This window comes from Harpia harpyja, chromosome 5 (genome assembly GCF_026419915.1).
Source record: "Harpia harpyja isolate bHarHar1 chromosome 5, bHarHar1 primary haplotype, whole genome shotgun sequence".
Taxonomy (NCBI): domain Eukaryota; kingdom Metazoa; phylum Chordata; class Aves; order Accipitriformes; family Accipitridae; genus Harpia; species Harpia harpyja.
The window spans coordinates 53512670-53538799 of NC_068944.1; the positions used below are offsets into that span (position 1 = coordinate 53512670).

At 43.0% G+C, this 26130-nt stretch overlaps 1 protein-coding gene across 2 annotated transcripts in view; it reads left to right on the forward strand.

The window, feature by feature from the left end:
- LOC128142245 (neural-cadherin-like) overlaps positions 1 to 26130 on the forward strand; it is a 56250-nt gene that overhangs the window by 22832 nt on the left and 7288 nt on the right. For both annotated transcript variants that reach the window (XM_052788191.1, XM_052788190.1), the window contains exons 10-27: positions 960 to 1130; positions 4437 to 4609; positions 4737 to 4904; positions 5847 to 6096; positions 8775 to 8902; positions 10060 to 10246; positions 10406 to 10549; positions 12276 to 12559; positions 13551 to 15168; positions 17699 to 17792; positions 18577 to 18761; positions 19369 to 19601; positions 20606 to 20883; positions 22447 to 22661; positions 22948 to 23079; positions 23911 to 24034; positions 24163 to 24295; positions 24376 to 24556. In XM_052788191.1, the coding sequence (XP_052644151.1) occupies positions 960 to 1130; positions 4437 to 4609; positions 4737 to 4904; positions 5847 to 6096; positions 8775 to 8902; positions 10060 to 10246; positions 10406 to 10549; positions 12276 to 12559; positions 13551 to 15168; positions 17699 to 17792; positions 18577 to 18761; positions 19369 to 19601; positions 20606 to 20883; positions 22447 to 22661; positions 22948 to 23079; positions 23911 to 24034; positions 24163 to 24295; positions 24376 to 24556 (4698 nt within the window). The remainder of the gene's footprint in view (positions 1 to 959; positions 1131 to 4436; positions 4610 to 4736; positions 4905 to 5846; positions 6097 to 8774; positions 8903 to 10059; positions 10247 to 10405; positions 10550 to 12275; positions 12560 to 13550; positions 15169 to 17698; positions 17793 to 18576; positions 18762 to 19368; positions 19602 to 20605; positions 20884 to 22446; positions 22662 to 22947; positions 23080 to 23910; positions 24035 to 24162; positions 24296 to 24375; positions 24557 to 26130) is intronic.

Consider the following 26130-nt stretch of genomic DNA (forward strand, 5'->3'; position numbering starts at 1 on the left):
GGATCAAGTGTAGCTATAAAAATGCAGAGCAGAAAGTGTGACGCCAACAGCTTGAGTTTGTTCTTCCCTTCAGTGTGACCACAGTTTATTTCTCATCTCATGCAGAAATAGGAGGTCCAGTGCAGTGCATGTAGAGGCAAAACCCTCGTACCAGAACAGGGCAGTGACAGACAGTCTTGATGCATTTCAGGTGAAGGAGTTATAAAAGTAGTTGATGTTGCTATAGTCAAAAGAAGATAGGATATTTGCGTGTCCAGGACTGCGCAGGAGACTGGAAGGACCGACAACAGAGCAGCAGAATCCTGTTCCCTAGCATAGTACTGACATAGGTCTGGAAGTGGCCTCCAGAAGGCCAGTTTGAAGCCTCCCAAACAGAAAAAAAGATCTGAGACAGGGAGAGACCTGGTCAGTGGAAAGGAAAAGCTGTATATGGGGAGAAAATTGTTCAATTTATTAACTGAGCTATGTGATTCCACCCTATTTTAATCTGTTCAATGAAGCAACCTCCAGCTCCCACAGTAGAGATGACTTTGGTCACATCACTCATGCCTTCTGTGGTATGACTTTTCCGTGGAGTAATGAGCTGTCTTCAAAATATTCAGTTACTTGGACTATCTCTGGAGTAAACCTAAGAGATGCCTCTTGATGAGGAGGAGAAAGTCCTATTGTGCTCCATGAGGAGAGAGATAACAAGGTACTCAGACTGAAGCTCCTTATCAGGGCAGCTGGAGAGAAAGCTGTTGACCCTTGGCAGTATGTGGCATGTGAGGAGAGGAGAAACAAGAGAACTGGTGTTGGTCCTGTCCAAGACACATGTTGCAGAGTTGGTGTGGCTTAAGCTTGACGGTTGTGCTGCATGCGGTCAGAGCTTCCTCTTGTGTGGGAGACATGCTGGTCCCTTTCTGCAAATTCAGCCCCAAGGCTGTGACATGCAGAACAGGAGGTGTCTGTGTTCCCAGGAGTCATCACAACCACGCAGAGTTTTGACCGGGAGAAGCAGAGAGAGTATACACTGTCTGTTACCGCTACTGACCAGGCACAGGAACCGCTGATCGGCGTGTGTCAGATCACCGTCCTTATTGCTGACATCAATGACAACGATCCCAAGTTTGAGAACAGTCGCTATCAGTGTGAGTGTTTCTTAACTACCTGTCCCAGTACTGCAATATGAACCTAAGAGTTCCTTATAACAGTGGTCAGTTTTTTAGGTGACCAGCCAACTTTAGGTGCTGCCAACTAAGCCAGTTACCGCTTAATCCATCATCAGCGGATATATGCAGAATTGATCACTGTCCTCTTTATTCATTGCAATACTCTTAAAAACATTGAGAGTCTTCACTCCTACTGATCAGGCAGATCTATCCCTTTGTGGCTTTTCCCTCCCTAGTTTTTCTGTGCACTGAATTTTTATTCAATGTCCCGAAACACAACATGACATCCTAGCTGAGAAGTCATCGGCCCTGACTAGAAGAGCAATTGTCATCTGTGTCTCTTGGACACAGCACCTGTGTTCACATAGGCTGGAGTGGTATTTATCTCTTGTCAAACAGCCCCAAATCCTTGGCTTCTAGCCTGCCATTGGCTGTGAGCCCTGATTTCTCCTGTAACTGTGCTGCTGAGCTAGCTTTTCCTATTTGTCCTGGTGCCATTCCCTTTTTCATCCCCACATGACATGCTTTTCATCAGTCTTGCATTTAATTTTACTTGATGCTTCTCCAGTAAAATCCTGCACTTGGACCCTCTACACTTGATGTCACCCACAAGTGACAAGTGTACTCCCTAGCTGCTGGACTAGAACAGGCCTTTCCTTGCATAATTGCCTCAAAATGGCAAAAAATGGTTGATGATGCATGTGGCAACAACTCCATTTTGGAGATGTTTTGCCAGTTCTATGGAAATGCCATGTAAGGCAAGAGCAGTGACCAATGCCTTATTAAATTGAAGATGGCTCTTAAGTAAGTTGTCTTTAGCATCACAGAGGCCAGCATTTCAGCAGGATTCAAAAAGGGGTTGGATGCTTGCATGGCAGGATTTTAGCAAGGAGAAGTGACTTGCTAGGAAATAGTCTAAATATACATCCACACTTCAGAGTTATGCACAAGGTCAGAAAGAAAATTGTGTTCCACCTTTTAGAATAACTTACAGCGACTAACTCCCAGTGCCAAATGGGTTAAAATGTGCAGATTGGGAATAGTCGTTTCTAAATTCCTACCAGTGGTTCCTGCAAACCTGGCCAAAGCAGTGCTGAGAAGTCAGGTGGGAGTGATCTCACTGGAGAGAAATATTTTCGGACAGAGCAGAGAAGTCCTTGAGGTAAAGGTAATGATTGTGCAAAGATGAACCTTTGTATACTACCTTCAACATGTCTTTCAGGTGAAACTGCCCTGGATTATTTTTTTTGAAAATTAGCGAAGCTGAGACGTTGCATTTGGTAATTATGGTGACTTCAGCACTTCTGAGGAATGGGTTGATTTTCTTCTTTTTTCATGAACACAGACAACCAGCAAAGGTCCTGAAGCAAAGGCAGTCCTTTGGGATGGGGAAATGGCAGATAATGAGGTCACTTTTTGCATAGCACTTTTCCAGCATCTATACATAAGTAATCAATGTCTGCACGTCACAGAATTAAAAATAGCTTCTTCTCTAACAAGATCAAATGCCATTAGTCATAGTCTATTCTTCCTGGCAACTGCTGGTTCTTTATTCCTCTGCACTAGGATGTTGGTCAAATCCCTGATTTAAGCCATACATCTTATCATCTGCCTGCAAGACAGACATTAAAGAAATTATTAACTCTATGCAGTAGGGATGGTATAGTAAGTGTTAGAGTTATGCTAGCAGCAAGCAGAAGTACATGAAATGAGAGAGTATGGCTCTTCCAAGTATTTTGTATTTTTTCTTACAATGTGATTTAACAGGATTTGACTATAAAGACATAAATTTAAACACACAAAAAAGGATATTTTACAGTGTTTCTTAGCAATAAATTCCATTTTCATTAATCTATTTTAGTGCCAGTAAATCTCCTCTGAGAGCAGCTTTGGCTCTTACTGACATACCAGGAATATGAATCCTAGGCCAACTAAATATCCTGGGGGACAAGGGCAGCTAATTAAAGTTCAAATTTGTGTTCATGGAGCAAGCAGTGTTGGTGGTTTAAGGTTCTACTGCCCCGCTGCCACGGATCATAGATGTTAAGGAAGAAAACCAAAACAGAAAACATGGCCACTCCATTTTATAAGTAGTGTGCAAACCTGATTGTCCCGCCTCAAAAATGCTAAAGGAGACACATACAAGGGAAATCAAAGATATGAAATAGCTTCTGAACAAGAAGTGATTAACTAGACTGACTGGATTGTCTAAACCTAACTGCGGCAGCCTTCCCACTGCCAGGGCTGTTTCAATATGCCGAGGTGATGGAGCCTTAGTGCATGGAAATGGCTCAAAAACCTGATCAGGCAAGCACCCATAGCTACTTGGAGGAGGAATTGGGGCTGGATGGCTGAGGATGGAGGGAAGAGCAGGACCAAAGTGAGATCAGAGCAGTCTAAAGACTGGGGTGTGGAAAAGAGGCAGCTGGCAGGGATGCAATAGCTTTATATAAAATTATGCCTCGCAGAGAGGAGGGGAGTAGGAAATGACTGCTCACAATTTCCCATCATTTTGTTGGTGTCCTTGCCAGGAATCAGGCATTAGGAAGACAAAATGAATTACTTTTCTGTGCAATGGGTACTTCGGCTGTGCGACTCTTAGCCTCCAGATTTTTTAGATGATGTTTATAAAAGCAGGTTCAAAGAAGGACTGGTCTGTCTAAGGCTACGGACACAAAGGCACAGCCTCTATCTCAGGTGGATTGCTGGGAGCAGGGATTGAGACCTAAGGAAAGGGCCATGTATAAATGCTCATTGCCCTTGCCCTGGGCAGCTTCTCCAAAACACTGGGGTGTTGGGGGCATCTTCACTACGACCTGAGTCTTCATGCTTTGTGATTCCCTACTGCCTCCCGCTGGCAATGGTGCTGCTGCCACTCACGTTCGGGATTAATTCAATTCACGCAGAATACCTTTTGATGCCAACCTGCTTTTATCAGCAGCTGAGCCCAGCAGCCTGGGCTGTGATCTGAAGCGGTGGGCGGGCGGGCGGCTGCCGGCTTTGCCAGCACCACCATGGAGAGGCACAAGTGCTGGCAGCGGCGTAGTTGGCAAACCTGCTTCACCAGCAGTCGGCTTGACAGCCCAGCGTGTCAGGGGAAAGGGAAGGGGAAGCTAAAAGAGGACTGCAGACACTCTGTTAGTGGCGATGCTTTATAACCTGCCTCATTACAGAAACATTCAATCTCACACGGAAGAGATTTTTTTTCTTACAGGAGTGTTTCTGTTATACACAGCCTGGTAAATCAGAGCAAGACCTGCTGACAATGCCTTTGTCTTTTCAAAGACTTCCTCAGCGAAGACACTCCGGTGGGGATGAGTTTCCTCCGTGTTGCAGCTCATGACAGTGACCAAGGTGTGAATGCTGCTGTCACATACTCGATGTTAGAGCACCAGCTGGAATATTTCCAGATCAACCCCAGCACGGGCTGGGTATACATTAACCGCCTGCTACCCCAGGTAATGCGACTCTCTGCTTGGAACTGAGCAACCTCCAACCCCTCAAATCCATTGCGGAGGGTTAATTGCAGTCTCTTGATTTGTACAAAATGGTTTGCAAATATCCTCGATCTTCTTCGTTTCGTAGACAACGCGCATTAGTCGCTATATTGTAGCGACAGACGGAGGGAACAGAAGCAGCACCGTGGAGCTGACGGTAACTGTCACTAATGCACTCAGCCAGCCGCCCCAGTGGGAGCAGAGCAGATACTGGGTAACCATCCCTGAAAACACCATTCGTGACACTAAGATAGTGGTATGTTGAAAGTGCTGTTACTCCCCTCCCCCTCCTTCTCATTTCAACTTCTTCCTCTGTTGTGCTCTGTCTCCATGTTAAGAGTGCATGGATGCCTGCTCCACAACCTTACTGCGTCATGCTGTTTCCTGATCAGCCTTCACAGCTGTGTACCCCATCAGTGTTTGTCAGGAGTACCTGTTGCAGAATAGGCCAGTGTTTCAGCTGGCAGCAGTTTTCCCAGTGACTTCTTAAACCGACAGCCCTCGGGGTGTGCTCCTGCAGGCAGCGGCTGTGAATGAGAAGCAAGACCTGTGCCCTGCCTGTGTGGGAAATCCTTGAGTGTTCCCACCAAGGGCTGGCTCCTCACTCCTCCATCCTCAGTGGACCATGCTGCCTGCCTCCATCTTTCCTACAGCTTTTTCTCAGTTTAGCACTACAGCATGAAACGGCTGTAGTTTGCTTTGGACTCTTCTAACCCAAACCAATTCCTTTTTAACCCATACAGACTTATTCTTTAAGGATAGTCTCTTCTCTAAATTGCCAGATGATCCCTGCTTTCCTCCTCCTGCATGTAATATCCAAGTACTTGCAAACAATTTAGGTTTTGTCTGTATATCACCTGGTAAAATGTACAACTCGGTGGAGAAATCATCTCCTTTTGAATTGCTTTTGTTTTGGAAGGAGGAGAAAGGAGAGATTTCCTTTAGCCAGTGATGCAGTTCTTGCTTGGCACATTTACAGGAGGTAAATTTACTGTTGATTAAAGACCTGCATCAAAACTAAATGTTGTAAAATGAAACTCAGGTCTGTAAACTGTTTCTCTTTTGTCTGTTATCCAAGTCATACAGGCATGTATGTTGGAGAACATACATGCATGTATGTTCTTGCCATCAAACTGAACATTTAACACTTGCAACCTCATGCTTCATGAACATATGTGGTGGCTCTTTTCTTCTTCAGACCATCAAAGCCACATCCCCTGTTGGTGATCCCAGGGTTACGTATAATCTGGAGGAGGGTCAAGTTCCAGAGACTAACATGCCAGTTCGTTTCTATCTGAAGCCAAACAGAGCTGATGGATCTGCTTCTCTTCTAGTAGCTGAACCACTTGACTTTGAGACAACTAAGTTTTTCACCCTGACAGTCCGGGCACAAAATGTAGCAATGACTCCTTTAGCTTCCTTTACTACTGTTTGTGTGAATGTAACAGGTAAGCTTTGCTGCTGTTAGAACAGCTCGTTCAGAACAATATTCTTGTTATTTTTAGTATAACACCACGAATTCAGGTAACATCCATGAAATTACAAATCACGTGAGAATGCTTTGTATGTTTCTATACTGTAAAAGGAAGTCATGCAGTCATTGAAAAGGTCTATTTGAGACAATTTCTAAGTACAACTATCAAATGTAGAAATGTGATAGTGCAAAAATGGGCTGTCTGAATGTTTACGCAACACTAGTGCCTGCTTTTATAAATGTAATTGGAAAGATTTTCTTTTGATAGGAGGAGAAATCAAGTAAATGTCCCCAAGCTATTGAAAGGAGATGAGTATTACTGGAAATATTCTGTGCTATAGAAAGAGAAACAGCCCAGATAGGCTGGGTTTGTGTTTGATATCTGTTTAGGGGTTTTTGTTATATTCAGAATTTTCTATTGAACACTGAGATTAAAACTCCAGAAATGAAAATGCAACGGTTCTTACAATAGATGCAATTTTCAAAAATTTGATCCAACCCTCCTTATAGTAGAATCTTTTTGTAAGGCTCTACTCCTGTAGATCCACATAAAACTATAAATCTGATTTTAATTCCTGCTTTTTGAAGCACCAGTGGAGTTACTTTTGATATGTAGACATTTAGATGAAAACATGAATAAGTGAAGTCTCCAGCAAAAACATTTGTCTTCCTCACCACCATGGACATGAGAGACCTAAGTGGTAATTTGAATGGGAATCCAACTTCCCTGCTTCACTTTATCACAGCATTGTTCTGTCTTCCACAATCCACCAATGCAAAAACCCTTCAGGTTTGTAGAACAAGAGTGCTTCAAGTCAGGGTCTGAGCCTCATTGTAGATTATGGACCATGACCCCAAAGATTTTTCCTATAGTGCAGTTATTGGTATCAGAATTTGGCAGAAACTTCATTTTGCTCACAAGCAAAAATCCTTTTTCAATAACTTAGTATTTTATACAAAAAAAGGTTTACACACACATGTATGTCTTTAAACACCTTTAAGAGAAATAACCACCAGAAAGTTTCATATGCAGAATTGTCCTTTATTTATGCACAAGCACACAGGAAAGGAAGTCTTTTATAGCATCTTATTTTCCTTACCTTGCTCAGTGAATTTACTGAAACTTATCTCTAACAAGACATATTCTCTTCTATAAAATACAAAAAAAACCCCAAACCTCTTAGAAAAGAAGTTTTCACAGATGATTATGCATATAAGAGAGAAAGAAAATTGGGATTTATGGGACCCCACACTGACAACTTTAAAAAATAAAAAGTAATTTAAGACATTGGTCCTGCAAATAGTTGTGTCAGAATCAATGGAGTCATGTGGCAGTAGTAAAACTAAATGTGTGCTTAAGGGTTTGCAGAATGAGATACTAAGAATTTTGTCTGCTCTTCATAAAGACAGATGGATCCAAGGAACTTTCATTACAGCTCATCTGTTTTGGCACTGTGCCACGACACAGGAAAATGACTTTCTTAATATGTGGCTGTTAAGCTGTGAAAAGTGCAAAAAGATGTAGGGGACTATGCAGCATTTCTGAGTTTAGTCATCTTGCAGACAAGGAGGAACACCAGACTGATTTGTCACGGGTTGAGCAGGAGGACGTGATTCTAGAGCAGTTTAAACGGATTGGAGTCAGTGCTGCCATAGTTCTGCTGCCTGTCCCTTGTGCTCACCTGGTCTTACACAGCAGTTTTAGGGAGAAAATGTGTCAGAAACTGCCCCTTCAAAACACTGGACATACCTTTTCCAGTTTAGGTCTCTACAAGGGTCAGGCAAGGAAGACAAGCAAGACCAGCACTGGTGTAAGCTTAACGTGGCTTTGCCTTGTGCCTAACCTGACCTGACTGCAGACGGCTGCCCTGGGGCAGCCCTTCCTTTCCTTCACCTGCACAATCTCACCACATCCCTTGCGTTGGATCTGGTGATTACACAGCTGCAGAGCGTTTCGGATCACAGCGAGCCCTTTTCTCTCCAGCAAGGCAGTCTCTCTCAGAGCAACAAAACGAGCGCTGTCAACACGGGGCCATGTGATCCAGCTCGTGGGAAGGGGGATCCCATGGCTTAGAGCAGGATGACAAGAGTGGGAAGATCAGCATGCTTCCTTTGGACATTGGCCAGTAGTTAGATGAGGGAGGCTAATGTGCAAGTGCATCCTAAATAATCATTAGGTCCAACAGCCTAACATGACTCTTGCTATAGTGCCCTGCAAAGGCCAGGAAAGACTGTTTTACATGTGCTCTTTGTCAACTCTATAGACTCTGCAAGTTTAATTCCACCATATGTTAATCAGCCCTTAATAAAATGCTGAAATTAACTGCTGCTGTAGATAACCAGCTCTTTACAGACTGTGGATGACAGGCCTCCTGGTCCTGACATTCATGGACTTCCTATAAGTAAAATTGCTGGTCAAATCATTAGCTGGTATCTTAGCTGAAATTAGGCCACTGTCTCCCAGAAACTGCTCAATGTCTATAAAATGCCTGACAGCTGCCATGAAAATGGGAAGACCCAAAGCAGGATTGCTTCTTACTGTGAACAATGTGAGTTCTTTCTCCAAGCAAAATTACAACTGTGGAAAAAAATACAGTAAAAAAAAGTCTTCAAACACTTTCTTACCGTGGTCCCCATCAACTCCTTTTGCAGATGTCAATGATAATGTTCCATTCTTCGTGTCTTCTAACTACGAGGTGTCTGTGCCAGAAGGAGCTGATGTTGGCACATCTGTGGTTCAGGTGTTAGCTACGGACTTGGATTCTGGCCTACATGGAGAGGTTTGACTTTACATCCAATTCTTTTCCTCCCAATAGGCAAGTTTTAGTGTTGTAATTAGTGAGAGTGCACAGACAGCAGATGACAGGGTAATGAGCCACAAACACTTCATACAGCACTTGTCAAGCATTTGTCTAGCATATGCCTGATGTGCATAATATGGGATGCAGGCAGAGAAGATGCTGTTCACGATCTTGAGATCCTGCATCATAGCAGCTCATCCTGATCCAGCAACTGTGACAAAGCACTCCGGCATGATTCTCAGGGTTGCTCCGTGACAAGACAAGTGGAGGTAGCTGCAGAACATGTTTCCAAACTCTTGTCTCTTCAGCTCATTATTTAATTGACCATCAGTGATTACGGTCAGTTAAACATGGCTGTTTAAATATGGTCAATTAAATAACATTTCATTTCACCACCATTGGTCAAATGGTTGGTCAAACCAACATTTGACCATCATTGTCATAATGACCCAACCCTAGGAAAAAGTAGTGTTATGAAGGAAACTGCTCATTTTCTGTGCATTTTCCTGAGCCTTTTCCAAAAATCCTACTAGCTCTTCTGGAAGGGAACTTTAGCTAGCCGTAACTGTCATTTTGCAACTTCTGAAGAGTGACCTGTGTGGTAGAACTGCCTGGCAGTGCTCTGGGCATGACTTGGGGGTGGAAATGTTTTTTTCAGAGGAGGAAGCCAAACCTTTGTTAAAGGGAAAAATGTGGATAGCTTTCATGAGTGGAGGTTTTCGTTTGTTCAGTCTCGCTGAATGTGACCCAAACTCTCAGCCCCATTTTTTTTGAGATCAGAAGCACAGTGGGTTGCTAGAAGCAGGGGAGGCACCAGGGAAGATGTCATTCCATACATTCTCTGTCCTTCTGTTATTCATGATCTTTTTTAACTGGCCACTGTTGCACATTAGATACTGCGCTTGATGGGCCTTGATATCACTGGTACAGATGTTCTTCTGTTTGAGAATTCTGGTTTATTATATTAAAATGGGCAAAAGACCTAGAAAAATTCTGTCCAGTTGAACTGTCTTTTCTCAGAGTGTTGCTGTTCTGCAGACAGATCCAGGAGGCTGCTGGGGAAGGGGGAGGTCACAGCACTTGGACATACAAATAGAAGTGGAAAATGCAACCTCTTTTAACTATTTCCTTTTTAGGTTCACTACTTAATATTGAAAGATGCTAGTGAGGATTACCAATTCTTCACCATTGAGCCCGACACAGGAATTATTTCCACCCATGCATCTTTTGACAGAGAGAAAAGAGCCTCTTATTTGATTGAAGTTCAGTCTCAGGACTCTTCAGAATCTGCTAGACCTGGTGTTCATGGGCAGCCCAACACAGGTAAAACCAGTAAGGAATAATATATTGGGTAAAAGATATCAGAGATTGGGTTCCTTAAGTTTTCTAGACTCGGGGCGTATGTGAGCTGTCTGGAATACGACAAGGTATTCCACCTCTGCCATTTCTAGTCTACATGTTCCTCTTGCGTCTCCTTCTTAGACACAGCCTACATAAGGATTTTTGTCAGTGATGTGAATGACAACGCTCCAGCATTTCCTCGGTCAGTGTATGAGGTCAGCATAGATGAGGACAGGGATGTTGGAAGTCCTGTTGTGACAGCAACAGCAGATGATGAAGATGAGGGTGAGTGGACCCTGCATGTCTTTCTAAGTCCTCTTAGTATGACTGGGTGTTGTGTGTAGGGCTGCTTCCTCATGGACAAACAAATCTCTGCATTCAGTAGATGATTAAGCATTTCAAGCATTTGTAAAAGCGAGGAGAGAAGTTTTGGGCAGATGGGAGCATTTTCTTTTATTAGGTGCTCAGGTTCACAGGGCAAACGTTAAGCTAGCTGGCAATCTCTTTGGGGCAGAATGAAATCACCTGGAGTCACAACCCTGCTGTAACTTCACAAGAGGTAACACAAAAACTCACTCACTCCTGAGCATGTTCTTGCTTTGCGCTGACTCCGGTGCTTTCCAGATCTCCCTGGGAGTCAGTTTTACTTCTTACTATTGCAAGAAAACCGAACCTGTGTGCTTTTTGGTGAGTTAGTGGGTTGAATGTGCTTGTGGAAGAATCTGACAAACAGTGGAAAATGTGGGATGACATGGCCAGAAATGAAGACAGGGAGAAGGCAGGAATAAAGCAGGAAAAAAGGGAAAGCCAGACCTTTTTGGGCTCACACTTCCATCAGCTCTGATGGTGTGAAACTGCCCCTACAGTGTGGCAAGACCAGATGGGCTGAGCCAGTCCAACAGCATGCACCACCAGTCAGTTCCCATCGTTGCTTCTGCTGTGGCTTTTTTGCTCCTTTTATGAGTTGGTCCAGCTCAACTTGCTGGAGAAAAACAAACCCATTGAAAGAAAGAAGGCAAGCTGGTGCATTGGTGACATAGCCCAAATGAGCACCAGAGGAACGTGTTGCTGGGAGCAGGTGGGAGCTGACCATTCCTTTCGGTGGCAGGGCTGTAATGCCTGTGCCTCTTAGTGCCCACAATGGAGAAGTAAAGAGGCCGTTTAAAACCGACTGCTGCGCTTGAGAGAATTTGGCAAAAGTGACTAGCAAGTGATGCTCAAACTCATGCTGCAAAGGCAGCCAAGCTCTTCCAAGCACTAATGTCGAGCACAGCCTTTTCACTTTCTTGCCATCCATGTTGCTCTAGTCTTCTCATCCACAGCTGACTCACAATTTAAAATGCTGAATGTTCTTTCTACTCCTAGCAGTTCACCTATTTAATTTGGGAAATGACTTTCTATCCTGAAGTGCAATGTCATGTATTTTTTTTCCTTTTCAAAAAAGTAAACATGAAGCACCAAACAATTTTGTTGTTGTTGTTGCTAAGCGTTTTGCAGCAATCAAATAACTGCTGTTGTACAGGTGGTATATTCTTCTGAGATGAATTCTTGCTCAAAATAGAGGACTTCTGTTATATTTTAGCACCATCCAGTGGTTAAAAAAATATTTAAGCAATATTGGATTTGAAATGGGAGGCTTAGGAAACATTGAGCAAAAATAGCTTCTAGTATTTTAATAGTATGTTACTTTTTTATTATTGGCAAATGAATGCCAATAAATTAAAGGCACACAATTCCTTCATTATCAATAAACAGGTGCTTGTCTGTGACTGCAAATTATATTTGTAAATATAAATGGAGACCTAACTCACAATCTACCATACAAATACCCTTCCAATTACATGCATGGATCATTCTGTTTGTGGCTGTGTCTATGTTTTATCTCCCCCACACACTGTAACAGTCTGGGCAAATATGGTTTCTCTTGGATACATGTCTACCATGTATAGCTGGATTGAGCATTCAGAGCTCAGAGAGTGGACAGGCAGTGGTTGTTTACTTTCTCTTGTAGGTGCAAATGCCAAACTAAGGTATCAGATCACATCAGGAAATGTGAAAGGGGTTTTTGATGTGGAACCTGAGGTTGGAACTGTCTTCATTGCTCAGCCTCTGGATTATGAAGAAGAACAGCGTTATGAGCTCCGTCTTGTAGCTTCTGATGGAAAATGGGAAAACCACACTCTTATCATCATCAATGTTGTCAATAAGAATGACGAAGCACCAGTCTTCACTCAGAACGAATACCAGGGCAGCGTCTTCGAGGAGCTCACAGATCTGCCTGTACTTGTCCTAAAGGTAAAGCAGTTTGCACAAAGCAGGGCAAAACCCGACTTTTTGTTCAGCTCAATCCCATCCATTCACAGATTCACACAAATCCAAAAAGATAGTTTCTTTAGGGCGGGTGAGCCCTGGTATTAGGATTTAGCTAGCAACTTTCTGTAAAGAAGAGAATAAAGAAAGCCTGGTTGAATTTGCGTGGTGGACTTGCTCCCTTGACCAGCATAAATAACAGTTGGACTCGATGGTCTTAAGGGTCTTTTCCAACCTAAATGATTCTATGATTCTATATGTCGAAAAATGTGGTGGCTTTCCTTTACAAAGCAGAGTTAGTGTATTTTGAGTAACTGTATAAGCATAGTGTGGTTGGCTCATGCATGTACCTCATGCATTTCAGTCACAGACTCTTTGGCTATATTTATACTACCAAATAAACATTACCAGGGATTGTTCTTTGACTCTGGAACTCGATCATCTTCATTGTTTTGTTGTTAGAACAGTCCCTGGCATGAGGATTGCTTGATTGGCCCAACTGGCTGTCTCCCAAACAGTCCCTGGATGCAAGTCAGGAGCTGGGAGTTCTCTCTGGCCTGTGCTGATAATCAGTTTGGATGTATGGCCACCCTGTTTTTGCAGCCTTCTATTCCCTCGGAGAGAAACAGTCCCTGTTTGCCGTTGTATTTCAGCTCCAAAGAGTTTCACAAGAAATATTTGCTCAGCCCATCTGTTACTACTTCCACTTGGTTCTTCCTGCAGTTACTTCCTCTTTCCAAAATATACTTGGAAGTAGAATATATTGGTCTGTCTAAACGTGATCTTTTTGTTTCTGTAGGCCACGCATGATGTTTATTGAAAGAGTACTTGACCTGAATGACTCAAACCAATAGACGTTTGCTGTTAAAATGCATGCTATTTATTTAGCCTGCACCATACCAACTGCCATCAGTAAAAGAGCAGTGATTTCCCCTTTTCTTTTACATAAACACTTACCTGCTGTGGTTTGTTCCAGGTTTCTGCAACAGACCCCGACCAAGCAGCTGATCAAAATGCCATTAACTATTCCCTGCACGGACAGGGGGCCAGTAGCGAATTCAGCATCAATGAGAACACAGGCGAGATCAGCGCAAATAAAAGGTTAGACCGTGAGAAGCGATCAACATGGCGCTTTCTTGTTCTTGCAACAGATGAGAGTGGAGAGGGACTGACTGGCTTTGCAGATGTGATCATAGACGTGAGGGATGTGAATGACAACGCACCCCTTTTCCTCTGTGTGTTGGATGGCTGTTTCATGGGCCACATCCCTGAGGATTCTCCGGCAGACACTCCTGTCATGGAAATGACAGCCGTGGACCTTGATGACCCAAAGGCTGGTATGAATGCTGTGCTAACATACAGCATCATTCAGAACGTCCAAAATGAAATTAATCTGAACTTGTTCTCAATTGACTCAGTTAGTGGCACCATCTATACAGTGCTTGGGTCCCTGGATCGGGAGAAGGAAGACAAGTACCTAGTAGTGGTTGAGGCCAGAGATGGAGGAGGGCTCACTGGGACAGGCACCGCCACTATTGTGGTGACTGATGTAAACGATCATGCTCCAGTCTTCCTGCAAAGGATCTACACGGCATTTGTCTCTGAGAATGCGAGTATTAACACTGAGGTGGCAGTGGTGTCTGCTGTGGACAGAGATGAGGGAGAAAATGCCATGGTGACGTTCAGCATCCTTGATGGGGACAACGACCGCAAGTTCTCCATAGAGACAGATGAAGTCAACAGCTGTGGGTTTATCCGGCTACGAAAGCGGATTGACTTTGAGAAGCCTCATGAGAGAGTGTTCAATCTGACTGTGAAAGCAGAGGACATGGATTTCTTCAGCATCGCTCACTGCGTGATCTATGTGGAGGATTCCAATGACCACACTCCTGTCTTCTATCCCCAGTTCTATGAAGTGGCTGCACTGGGGGAAGACGCACCAGTTGGCACCAAAGTTGTTCAGGTTTCTGCTGTTGACTTGGATTCTGGCCTGAACGGAAGGTTTTCTTTCCACCTGCTAAACAAGTCTGACTCAGGTGGCCAGTTCTCTGTGGCTAGTGATGGGTGGGTGATGGTTGCAGGACTGCTGGATCATGAGACAGTGACACAGTACCAACTCATTGTCATTGCCACTGATATGGGGCAGCCCCCTCTGACTGGCAGTGCCACTGTTTTAGTGACTCTGCAGGATGTAAATGACAACGGGCCAGAGTTTGAGGCTCATTATAACCCAGTGGTCTGGGAAAACACAGCTTCTCCACAGGTCGTCCAAATGAATGAGACCTCTACATTGCTGTACGCTAAGGACCGAGACACTGCTGCTAACGGAGCACCTTTCTCCTTTCACCTTCTCAGTGATTTCGATAGTCTGACTAACTTCAATCTGCAGGACTTACACAATGGAAGTGCCTTGCTCACTGCGCTGCGTACCTTTGACAGGGAAGTGCACAAGGTGTTCTACCTGCCCGTCCTGATCACAGACAGCGGGATCCCGCCAATGAGCTCCACCAACACACTGACTGTGAATATTGGGGACCAAAATGACCACCCGCATTCTGCTGGCTACATGGAATGTCTCATTTACAGCTATGATGGTAAATCACTCCCTGATGCTTGCTTCCAAGTGTGACAGTAAGGTCAAAGGAGTAGCTGTGAGATTCACAGGAGGACTCCATCCTGTTCCACATAAGCTAAGATCTTAGTAGAGGTGCTACTGAAGTTTGCTTAAGCCCCATCAGAAAGCAGTAGGTGTGTGGGGCGCAGGACTCCGGGCCACTTGGTTTGTGGAGGAAACTGAGCCAGCCTTGAAGGAAGACCATAGCTGGCTGCTAATATGCACGTTTCTATCAAACTTGAGTAATGGTCTCTTGTTTTCAGATGCAGTTTTCCAGCAGCATTAACATTTCAGGGGGAAAAAAATGAACAAAATTCATAATGTTGCTGAGGAGCAATGAGTCTGAATGCTGAGAACCTTCTTCCTCCACTTTAAACCTTTTTGTCCTCCTCCAGACTGAGTTCAGTTTTAGTGAATGCACTTAAGCTGAACTCATGTGTAAACTGCCTGAGACATTCATATAAGCCTTCAGCTGACAAATGCTGTTATGGGGGAATTTTCTGTGAATGTTGGCTGTGGGCAGTGCAAGAGAAGCCACCTTTCCCTTCTTGCTTTGGCAATTAGCTAGCAGTTCTCTTGTGATCCAGTGTCCCCACATAATAAGCCCAACAGCAAAATAAACCACACAGGTAAAAACACTTTGGGACACTTGCAACCATGTAGGCTCAGGTCATTCCTTCCTCTCCTACTCTGCTGTGTATCCTGTGGGTCAATAGCACGTTAAATAGATTGTCTGTTCTGGGCACACTAGAAACTACTATGTAGATGCTGTTGACATTTATTTGTACTGAAATGTTGTTCTGCCTGTTGTGTGCTCACAACAGCAGCTTGTGTTCAGCTTATTGTAAAGTTGAAACCAAGTCTGGTTGCTATTTGCTGAGAAGCTCTGCTTGTAGCCTAAGTACCAGATCTTTTCATTAAGCCTGAATTCCCTTTTAGTTGCTTCTTTAAAGATTAAACTCATCTGTACTGTTAATTTCTGGGATGGACTATTCAAGTCTTCAGATCTTTGGTTATTTAAAATATTAAGGAGACACAGAATCAGAAGGCTACTGTCATGTTGTATGTTACATTCATATGATGTGGGAGTCAAATACTAGGGCATCCTGTATACTGTCTCCTGCAAAATATCCAATGAATGTTGCCATAGTTGCAGGAGAGGTACAGTTTTCTCTCCTTTTTTGCATGCAGTCCCTCAGTTGTCAGGGTTTGTGCTGTTCCCTTTCACAAGGTTGTGCTGGTTTAGGCTGGGGTAGAGTTAATTTTCTTCTTAGTAGCTGGTACAGTGTGTTTTGGATTTAGTGTGAGAATAATGTTGATAACACACCGAAGTTTTAGTGGCTGCTAAGTAGTGCTTATCCTAAGTTAAGGATTTTTTAGTTTCCCATGCTCTGCCAGCAAGTAGGTGTACAAGAAGCTGGGAGGAAGCATAGCCAGGACAGCTGACCCAAACTAGCCAAAGGGATATTCCATACCATAGAACGTCACGATCAGCATATAAAATGGGGGGAGTTGGCCAGGAGGAGCGGATCGCTGCTCGGGCATCGGTCAGCGGGTGGTGAGCAACTACATTGTGCATCACTTGTCTTTTCTTGGGTTTTATTTTTTATTTTATTTTATTATATTCCTTTTCATCATCATAATTACTAGTATTATTATTAGTATTACATTTTATTTTGCTTTAGTTATTAAATCGTTCTTATCTCAACCCACGCGTTTTACCTTTTTTTTTTTATTCTCCTCCCCACCCCACTGGGAGGCAGGGGAGTGAGTGAGCGGCTGCGTGGTGCCTAGTTGCTAGCTGGGCTTAAACCACGACAAAGGTGAAGTCCCACATTTTTTCCTCTTCTTTGTGATCCTTGATTCTTGACTCAGTAGATCTATGAATTCAGATACCTGTGGACCTCTCCTTCAGAAATAGCTTTTGTAAAACAAAAAAAATACTAATTTGTGAGCCTTGCTGAGAGGATGCAAAACCAGCAGAATACATGCTGCTTTCCATCTCACCCCAAAGTCTCACCATCTACTCAAAATAAGCCTGGTTACTGTATTTTGGACAGCCTCTCTATCTTGCTGTAATTTCCTCCAAATTGCTATTGTTTTTTGCCCTTTATAACCCTGTCAGCATTTTGGTTGTTTATCCTGCCACGCCACAATCCCTGTCTAAACCACTCTGTAAGTTGGTTGGATACTGCAGCCAAAATAGCAAAAGTGAGTAATTCTGAATATCTCTTACATCTTTCCTCAGATGTGGCTTTTCTTTTTTCCTTCCCATTGCTTTTCATTGCAGCCACCTGTTGAATTAAATCTATGTAGCCATACAGCAAACACCTGATAAGCAGGACAACGTGTGTTATTTGCAAACTAGTGCACATCTTTTCTCAAGAACTATCACAACTATTTTTGTAGAGGTTTTAGACTTAAGACAAACTAGTAAAACTTGAATGGCCAACCTGTTTGTGTATTTGTGAGAGGTCCGACTGTGCCACTTATATGCTACATTGTTTTAGGTATCCTCCCCACAACTGTACTGGGCCAGGTCCATGCCCCTGATGATGACGATTGGGATCGCAAAATCTACCAATTTGAAGGGAAAACATCAAGGTATTTGGAGAGAAAAATGGGAGTTGGGTGAAATGTATGGAAAACTTGTCCACAGACAAAACCATAAAAAGTATTTAAACTGCCTTTTTTTGAAAACAAGTGTGCAAAAGCATTTTGTTGGTTAGATGCTTGCATGTAGCTCTCCAAAAGCCCTTCTGAGTGGTAGGCTGCAGTAAATAACACTGCATGCCAAACCAGTCTGCTTCCCATTGCCTGATGGGCTAGAATACCATTCTGAATTCCTGTTCACAGTCATATCCATAATCAGTATCAGTGAGCCACTACAGAAAAAATACCCACTAACTTCCATCCTCCTTCAGCCAGGCTCCTGGAGAGCTGGTGTTTCCATGTCACCACTGGTTTTAAGACCTTATTTGTATTGGATGTGTTCACACCAAGGTGTCTGGATTGTGACCAGGGTTGAGATGTACATGTGCCATTTGGAGGTTTTGACAGAGGTGTCACTCTCAATGAATGTATCTAAACTAGGAGTTTGCACTGTTTCCAAAGTTATGACTACAGTAGCCTGAATCTTCCCACTCAGTTAATATGGCATAGAAGCAGGAAGAAACCTTCTTGATATACTGGTGAAGAGTCATTAGGAGCCAACAGAAGGCAATGCAAAAAAGTTCTGTTCTGCTCTGTCCCTTCATGAGGGAGCACATCTGCTTGCTTTGATAGCTTTCCCAAAATAAAGTGGATCAGAAAAACCATCAGACGTGATAATTACTACTTAGCTTTTGAACTTCTCATAGCTTGTTCCTTGGCTTAACTCTTATTACAGGTACTTTATCCTTAATGATAACTCAGGTTTGCTGACTATTAAAGAAGGAACCCCACCAGGAACATACAACATAAGAGTTCGAGTCATTGACGGAGTCTGGCCAGATGTTGTCTCAACCGTAAAGGTTATAGTGAAGGAAATCAAAGATGATGCCCTCCATAATGCTGGTTCTATACGAATAAAAGGTAAGCAATGTGATGAGGTATGTTAGGATCATAATACTGAAATCTACCTGTTTAATGTTACTGCTGTGTTACTTAGAATTCTAATGCTCTTAGACATGGGATGGGAGTTAATAGTTTTCTAGGTAAGGGTTTGAAAATGCATCTTTCTTTGCATGGTCCTCTGACACTGCATGTGAAGGAGCATCTATGGAGAAAAAAGACAGCAAGAAATGCTTGTCTGATGCAGAATACAGAGATGAAAGATTTCTACACCAACTTTTTAACAAAACAGCAATTTATATTTCAGAAAAAAACTTTATTTGAACATGTGTCTGCTTGAAATTCACCAAATTGTTTCAATATTTGTGGAAAAGTAAAATCTTCTTAAAAATGTTTCTGATTTAAAAGAACAAAACCAAGAAATTATTAAGAATCAAAAAGGTTCAGAACACAAACCCTGAGCAGAAGCCAGCATGGAAAATTTCAGAACCTAAAAATGAAAATACTCCTGAATTTGCAGTTCAGTCCATTTTCTGCAACCTTAATGTTTATTCTGTGGTGCTCCTCTCTTTTATTGCTACAACAGTTGCAAGATATGTGTTTGTCAGGTTTTTAACTTCTATTACAGATATCACTCCAGAGGAGTTCATATCCCAATCCCCTGAAAAACAGAGTAAATACTACCAGATGAAGAAGCTGCTTTCAGAAATTATATCAGTCCAACTGGAAAATGTTCACATTTTCAGTGTATTAAAAAGCCCAAGTCAAACCCGAGGGGTTGATGTTTGGTTTGCAGTTTATGGTCCACCTTATTATAAAGCAGAAAAACTTAATGGCAATGTAGCAGCCTCTAGAGCGTGGGTAAGTACCCATACTACATATGAAACCACAGCATCTTCTCTTTGTGTCTATTCAGATAATATCCATTGCCTAGTGAATGCGCATACTTAGAATGACTGAGGGAGTAATGTGTGAGAAAAATGGATAGTTTTAATCAGTGAAGTCAAACAGTCCTTTAGCACTTACACTAAAAGTTTCAAATACCAATGTTTTGAAAGCCAGCCTATAAATACATATTAAGTCACTGAAACACAATGAGCTTTTAGGAATGTGAACATGTTTTTCCTATTGAAAAGACTGTAAAACTCTGTATAAAGACTGTGTTTGGCTGTTGCCTTTCTACATGGTGTCTTAATGTTTCAATTTTTAGTCCTCTACAGAGAAATGTTCTGTAGCTGAAACTCACAAACCAGTCAAAAGTTCCAACTTTCTGAGTTAAGAGGACAAAGCAGTAAAATAACCACTCTCCAGTGGAAAACCAGGTTGGAAATGTGCATTGACCATTTAGTAAAGTTTCTGCCCCTCTTGCAAAAAAAGTATCGATAAGAGTTAAATGACTCGCTCTGTTGGAAATGTGTCTGTTGGTAGAGTTATGTTTAGAATCAGTGCTGCAGTACCAACTCACTCTTGCCAGAAAAGTTATTTTTTCATTGCCCAATGCCTGTCCACCCTTCCCAGTATTTTTAAGATAGAAGTCCAAATTAAAAATACAGCTCAGATGCTATGTAAATAATCCATCAGAACCATCAGTGATTAAAATTTGTCCACTCAGATTATGATGAATATGACAATAATTTTGTCCTCTAAGTGCTTACTCATGCTATAATTGATTTATACCAAAGCTTTGGCCTTAACAGAGGCCAGGCTGAACTGCCTTTGGCTGGTTAGGGTGAGGTAGATGTTGGAAGGAAGTGGTACAGCAACCAGTTTTGAAAATAAATAAGACTTGGGCTTTTCATTGCTCTCATTTGTGAGTTTCCTTTCTGTGGAAAAGTCAGATGAATGCAACTAATTGTTCTCCACAGCTGGAAAACATCTTGGATATAAATATCACCCAGATTGGCATTGATGAATGCGTGACTGCAAACTGCACTCATAGCAGCGGATGCATCAGCAAGCATGAACAGTCTCGTGTGCCAACAATAACCACAGCTGGAAGCATTTCACTGGTGTCTGTGACGGTCCTGAATCATGCCCTGTGTGGCTGTGCAGCTCGGGAGAGTCCTCATCTCTCCTGCTCCTCATACCAGACAAACCCTTGTCTCAATGGTGGCACATGCGTGGATACTGACTTGGGCTACAGGTTGGTAAAGCTTTGTCTGCTGTCCAAACAAAATGCTTCTAGTTCAGTCTGTAGGAAGGACAACTGGAAGCTTGAGGAGGCATCATTGCATGTCTTCTCACTGTGGCAGATCTGAGTTTTGTTATACTTCATGCACAGGTCTTGCAAACAAACCTCTATTTTCAGGTAAGTACTTAGGTTTGTCATAGTCTCCGGGAAAACCTTGGGAAGTTTGCAGGGTGCACCGGTTCCATGAATGTCACCCTGCAAAATGCTCTTATTTTGTGCAGCCTACCTTAATGCTGTTAAACGTTTTAATCACAGGCTCAGAATGAGCCTGGTCCCCTTCCAGAAGGCAAGCCTTAGGCATGTTTGCTTAAAAATGGTCATCCCAACATTGGAAAGCAGAAACAACTGCCCAGCCTCTTCTGAGCACCCTTGATAGGGGTGACAGGACTCAGACTGAGGCTGCAGAAACCCTGGTCATGGTAAAGATCCGAGTCTGACATTGCTGCTCAGATGTAATCAGCCAGGGAAATTTTGCTGCCCAGAAACCCTTGGTAGGCTCTGCCACATATCATTTGCTCAAGTCTGAGGTTTCTTTGCTTCTGCTCCATTTTCAGTAGTTTTGTGAGTGATATTTTTCTGCATCCTACCCCTGCCATTCTGCTCTCTGTAGGTACTAGCAATCTATGGGAAGCAGAAACTAAGAAAGAGGGGCCCAGCTGGTCTCCCTTCCTGTCCTCCTGCCCATTTCTGTTGCTCCTTTGGTTTCCCCCTTACAGGTTTTGTTATTGTCATGCTGTGATTACTCTTTTCTACAGAATCCCCAGAGTATTAAGGAAAAAACCCCAAGCATCTATTTTTGGTAGTGCAAAGGAAATAAACCAGCAAGTAGCTTGCAATAAGAGTGAAGATGTCAAGTTCTACGACTGTCACACCTCTTCTCACTTTTTCTGGGTGATATTACCTTCCCAAACCCTTCCAGGGAGATTCCAATTGGACACAAGGAAAATTTTTCACAATGAGAACAATCAGCTGTTGGAATAATCTCCCCAGGGAAGTGGTGGATTCCGCAACGTTGGACACTTTTAAGATTCAGCTGGACAGGGTGCTGAGCCATCTTGTCTAGACCGTGCTTTTGCCAAGAAAGTTTGGACCAGATGATCCTTGAGGTCCTTCCAGCCTGGTATTCTATGATTCTATGATTCCTTTGCTTTCCCTGTCAACATTATAAAGTCTTTAAACAAGCTGATAACTAAGCCTAGTGAAAAGCGTGTTTCTTTTTTTTGCTGAAGAGATTAGAGGTTTTCATGTGCTTTGTATATTACAACAGCTCCATCATTTATTCACAGAATATTCTTGCATAGACATATTTTCATTTAGAACTAAAGCTAAATTGTGTTTGTACAAACCAGTCAATAGGGAACATTTTTTGACATGAGCATTGCTAGTGCTTAACTTGTGCTATGACCTAGGCAACATGGGCTCCTGTGTTTAAAGTGGGGAATCCTGCTGTGGTAAGAGCCCTTCGCAACTTCTGCTTGGATGGTGGATTTTTGCTTTTATTTATTTTTTTAATAGATGCGAATGTTCTGCAAATTTCCATGGACCAGACTGCCAGCAGACAAAACACAGCTTCAGAGGCCACGGTTATGCCTGGTTCCGTCCTCTTAAGCCTTGCTTTGAGAGCCGCATCTCCTTGGAGTTTATCACTGAAGTCGCCGATGGCCTTCTGCTGTACCATGGACCAGTGGCACGAGGGCAGCCTGGAGAACAGGAAGATTTCCTGGCTTTAGGTTAGCACCTTAAAGAGTATTCATTCTTTGTGTTTGTGTGAAGGTGAGATTCTACTTACAGTTGATAGGGTTTTTAAAAAAAAAAGTTGAGAAAGTTACTTTTGGAGAATGCTGAACAATTTGCCTGTGTGCCCAGTTTGTATCCTGTGTCACTGTGTTAGAAGCTGGATTATTTTAAGCTGTCTAAAGAACTCCTCCAACTAAAATCTAACTGCAGCAGTCGTTTCAACTGAGTTTGAGTGGGAACATGGTTAATGCATATCCAATAAGAGTCTCTCCTTTGCAGAGCTCTCTGGTGGTGTCCCGTCGCTGACTGTGAGCCACAGCTCCGTTGAGCTTTTCCTGCAGCTGTCACGAAAAGTTAATGTTGCAGATCGCCGCTGGCACAATATTAAAATTATAAATGATGGAAAGGCAAGTGTAAATATGGACGATCCTGTGGAAGTGTTAATTCATGTACTTGGTTACTCCTTCCAAATTCTTCCTTCTGTAGAGCTCTTCTATCAATCAGTCTTTTGTCATCTCTGCAACAGCACGGATTGAAGTTTGTCAGCTCAGATGTCCCCTTAGTCTTGAAGCAGTAAAGCAGAACAAGGCCTGGAGAAGCCCAATCCAATTTTGAAACTGGCCCTGCTATTTTCTTTGTTTAATGATCCTATCTATCACTTAGACTACAGAGCTGTGATAATCCTGAGGCTAAATGCTTCCTGGACTGATGGAGTAAAATATTCTTAATTTCTCTCAGCAGGAAACCCGGCCCCACCAAGTGACTTTAGACACGCAGCACAAAGGACGTAGATATGCATTTGTGTAAGGGGAACATCTTGCTGATGTAACACTGGTGAATGCATCTGCTAGGCTCCCCCTTCCTCTCCCGCATAAGACAAGCTGGGGGGCATGTCAGGATCTGGGATGGGGAGCCTGGCAGACCATCTACTCTGCTAGATTGTCTCTCTGGGTTCTGATTTGGCAGAAAACTCCAAGAAAATCCCATCTTCCATCTGTCATGTCAGTGACTTGGCATGGTCATGGTAGAGTCAGATCTTTCTTTTGGGTGGCTCCTTAGTTATACGCCACATGCAATAACCTTCCAGATTAGTATGAGGAAATATTTTATTATTTTAATAAAGTTTCCTGCACTGTAATTGCTAGTTACTTCCCCCTTCTGCTAAGTGAAAGAAAATGTGTAATTAAAATATATGCACATCTCTGGATGCAATTGTTTTAAATAATGCCTTTCTCTAGAAAGTGAAGCTGATTCTTGACAACTGCGTGAATGTCTCACTTGGAGACAATGACAGTGTCATTAAGAAGATCTCCCAAATGGATCTGTCTGCCTGTGAAGCCTCCAGAGAGACTGTGGGATCTCAAAGGTAAAAAAACCCCAAGAACTGGAAGTATAATTACTCAAAAGAGCTAAGGAAAAAGAGGGGAAAAAGTATCAGCCAAGTTGCCGTATTTTGCATGCCACTAATTCTTTCTTTCCCTTCCTTCGCTTCAGCATGGGTAGGCTCTTCAGTGGCCATCAGCCCCTGCAGCTGGGTGGAGTTAAGAAGACTGTGCCTTACCACGATTCACAAAGGCACTTCAGAGGGTTTGTTGGCTGCATACGCAATGTCGTTGTTGATAGTAAGGTACGGCTACTAAGACCAGTCTTGGGTTTGCTGCTGTTAACTGTAGACACCTGATGTGATGCTTCTCTGTCCTTTTCGAGGTCTACGATTTAGAGCACCCTGCAGAGTCCTTGAACAGCGCTCCCGGCTGTGTCCCTACAGATGAAATGTGTCAGAGTGGTGGGATGGCCTCCTGTGGTGCCCATGGCAAGTGTGTTGGTGGCTGGGATTTCTTTCGCTGTGACTGTTCCCCAGGATATGCTGGACCAGTGTGTGAAAAAGGTACTGCAAGTTCTAGGGAGAAATTCATGGTGAGGATCTGTGGGAGCAGCATCAAACATAATGCTCTAAATTTGCCACGACTTCAAACTGAGTAGCCTAGTAAGACCATGCTGTACGCTGGGAGTGATTTAGATCTGCAGCAATGTAAAGATCCTTCTAACTCTTGTTGAATAAAGATAATGTCACAGATGAGGGTCTTGTTGAGACCTGCTTTACTTGTGGGGGAGGCAAGTGGTCAGATGGGTTGTTTTGTCCTTTTCATCACAGCATCTTATTTCTCAGTGGTGAAAGATGAAACATTCTGCATTGTGCCTTCTTCCTCTGATCATACTGATCACAAAACATAGTTTAATGAACATGGTACTATTTGCCATCTTGCAGCAGTGATGAGGTTCTCTCTGCAAAACCTGGGGGACAACCCTCAAGTCCTCAGGCCCAATTTTCCATCTGTAAAATGCGGATAATTCCATTTGCCTCTGTCACTGGAATGAATTGAAGATTGTGCAATGCCCCTAGACCACAGCAGTGGGTGCATGTGGGGACATAATATCAGGCTGGCTCCAGCAAATGTGTTATCCTGTACAAAATCAGCATGAAACATGTATCAGAGAACAAAGGCATGCAAGGGTGGATAATGGTAACCTCAGAGACATAGTAAGAAAGTGCAAAATCTTAACACAATTTTAAAATTTAGGAAATAAATTATTTAACTTCCAGTAGCCCACAGTCATGTTCAGGGTACAGGGGACACACACTTGAACTTGGCTCTGTCCTCCCTAATACCTTCAGCAGCCATTTCTCTGAAGCAGAAATCAGAAGTGAGTTACAGGTGTTTATTGGGACTTTTCCTGCCCTGTGTCTGCCTTCTCCCTCTACGCACAAGGTACAAATGATGGGATTGATCATAACAGTATAATGAGCACCAGTGCCCCATAACTCTGGGGGCTTTGTGTAGTGTTGGAAGAGACTTAGCCCCCTCAGTCCTGTAGTTTGAAGGAGCTACAGGTGAGGACGAGCAGCAGTGAGCAGTTGGGAAGGAGCACAGGTGAGGTAGTGTTGAGTCAATGTGCTGTGATTAATAGACAGGACTGGTGATGTATTACACACATCCTTTCAGCTCAGTGTGCTTACTTTTCTTTCTTGTATACAGAACAATAATAAAGCCTTCCTTTCTCCATCTGCCACACAAGACTTAAAAGATGTGACAGTAAATTACTCAGCGGAAGCTCTGTCTGTCCAGTGGGGTGAGGACTGGAATCGTAATTGGCACGCTCTAGGCCTGAAGCCTTCACTGTTTAACGTGTTTATAATGACCACAGAAATGGTTAATATAGTTCAGTTATTTGTATTAATGTTTTGCAGACAGATGATACTGGTTTATAAACATCTGCCTAGCTTTATATCTTATTCTGTTTTGCATCATCTTGGGATGCTGGTTCACAAGCCCAACTGCTGTATTGGCTCCTACCCTTCACCGCTGTGGGACAACCCAAATGCTCAGAAAGTAATTACTTGAAATCCATAAGTCATATCCGGATGTAATAGGAAAACTTTGATTGGTTCCAGCTTCTTCT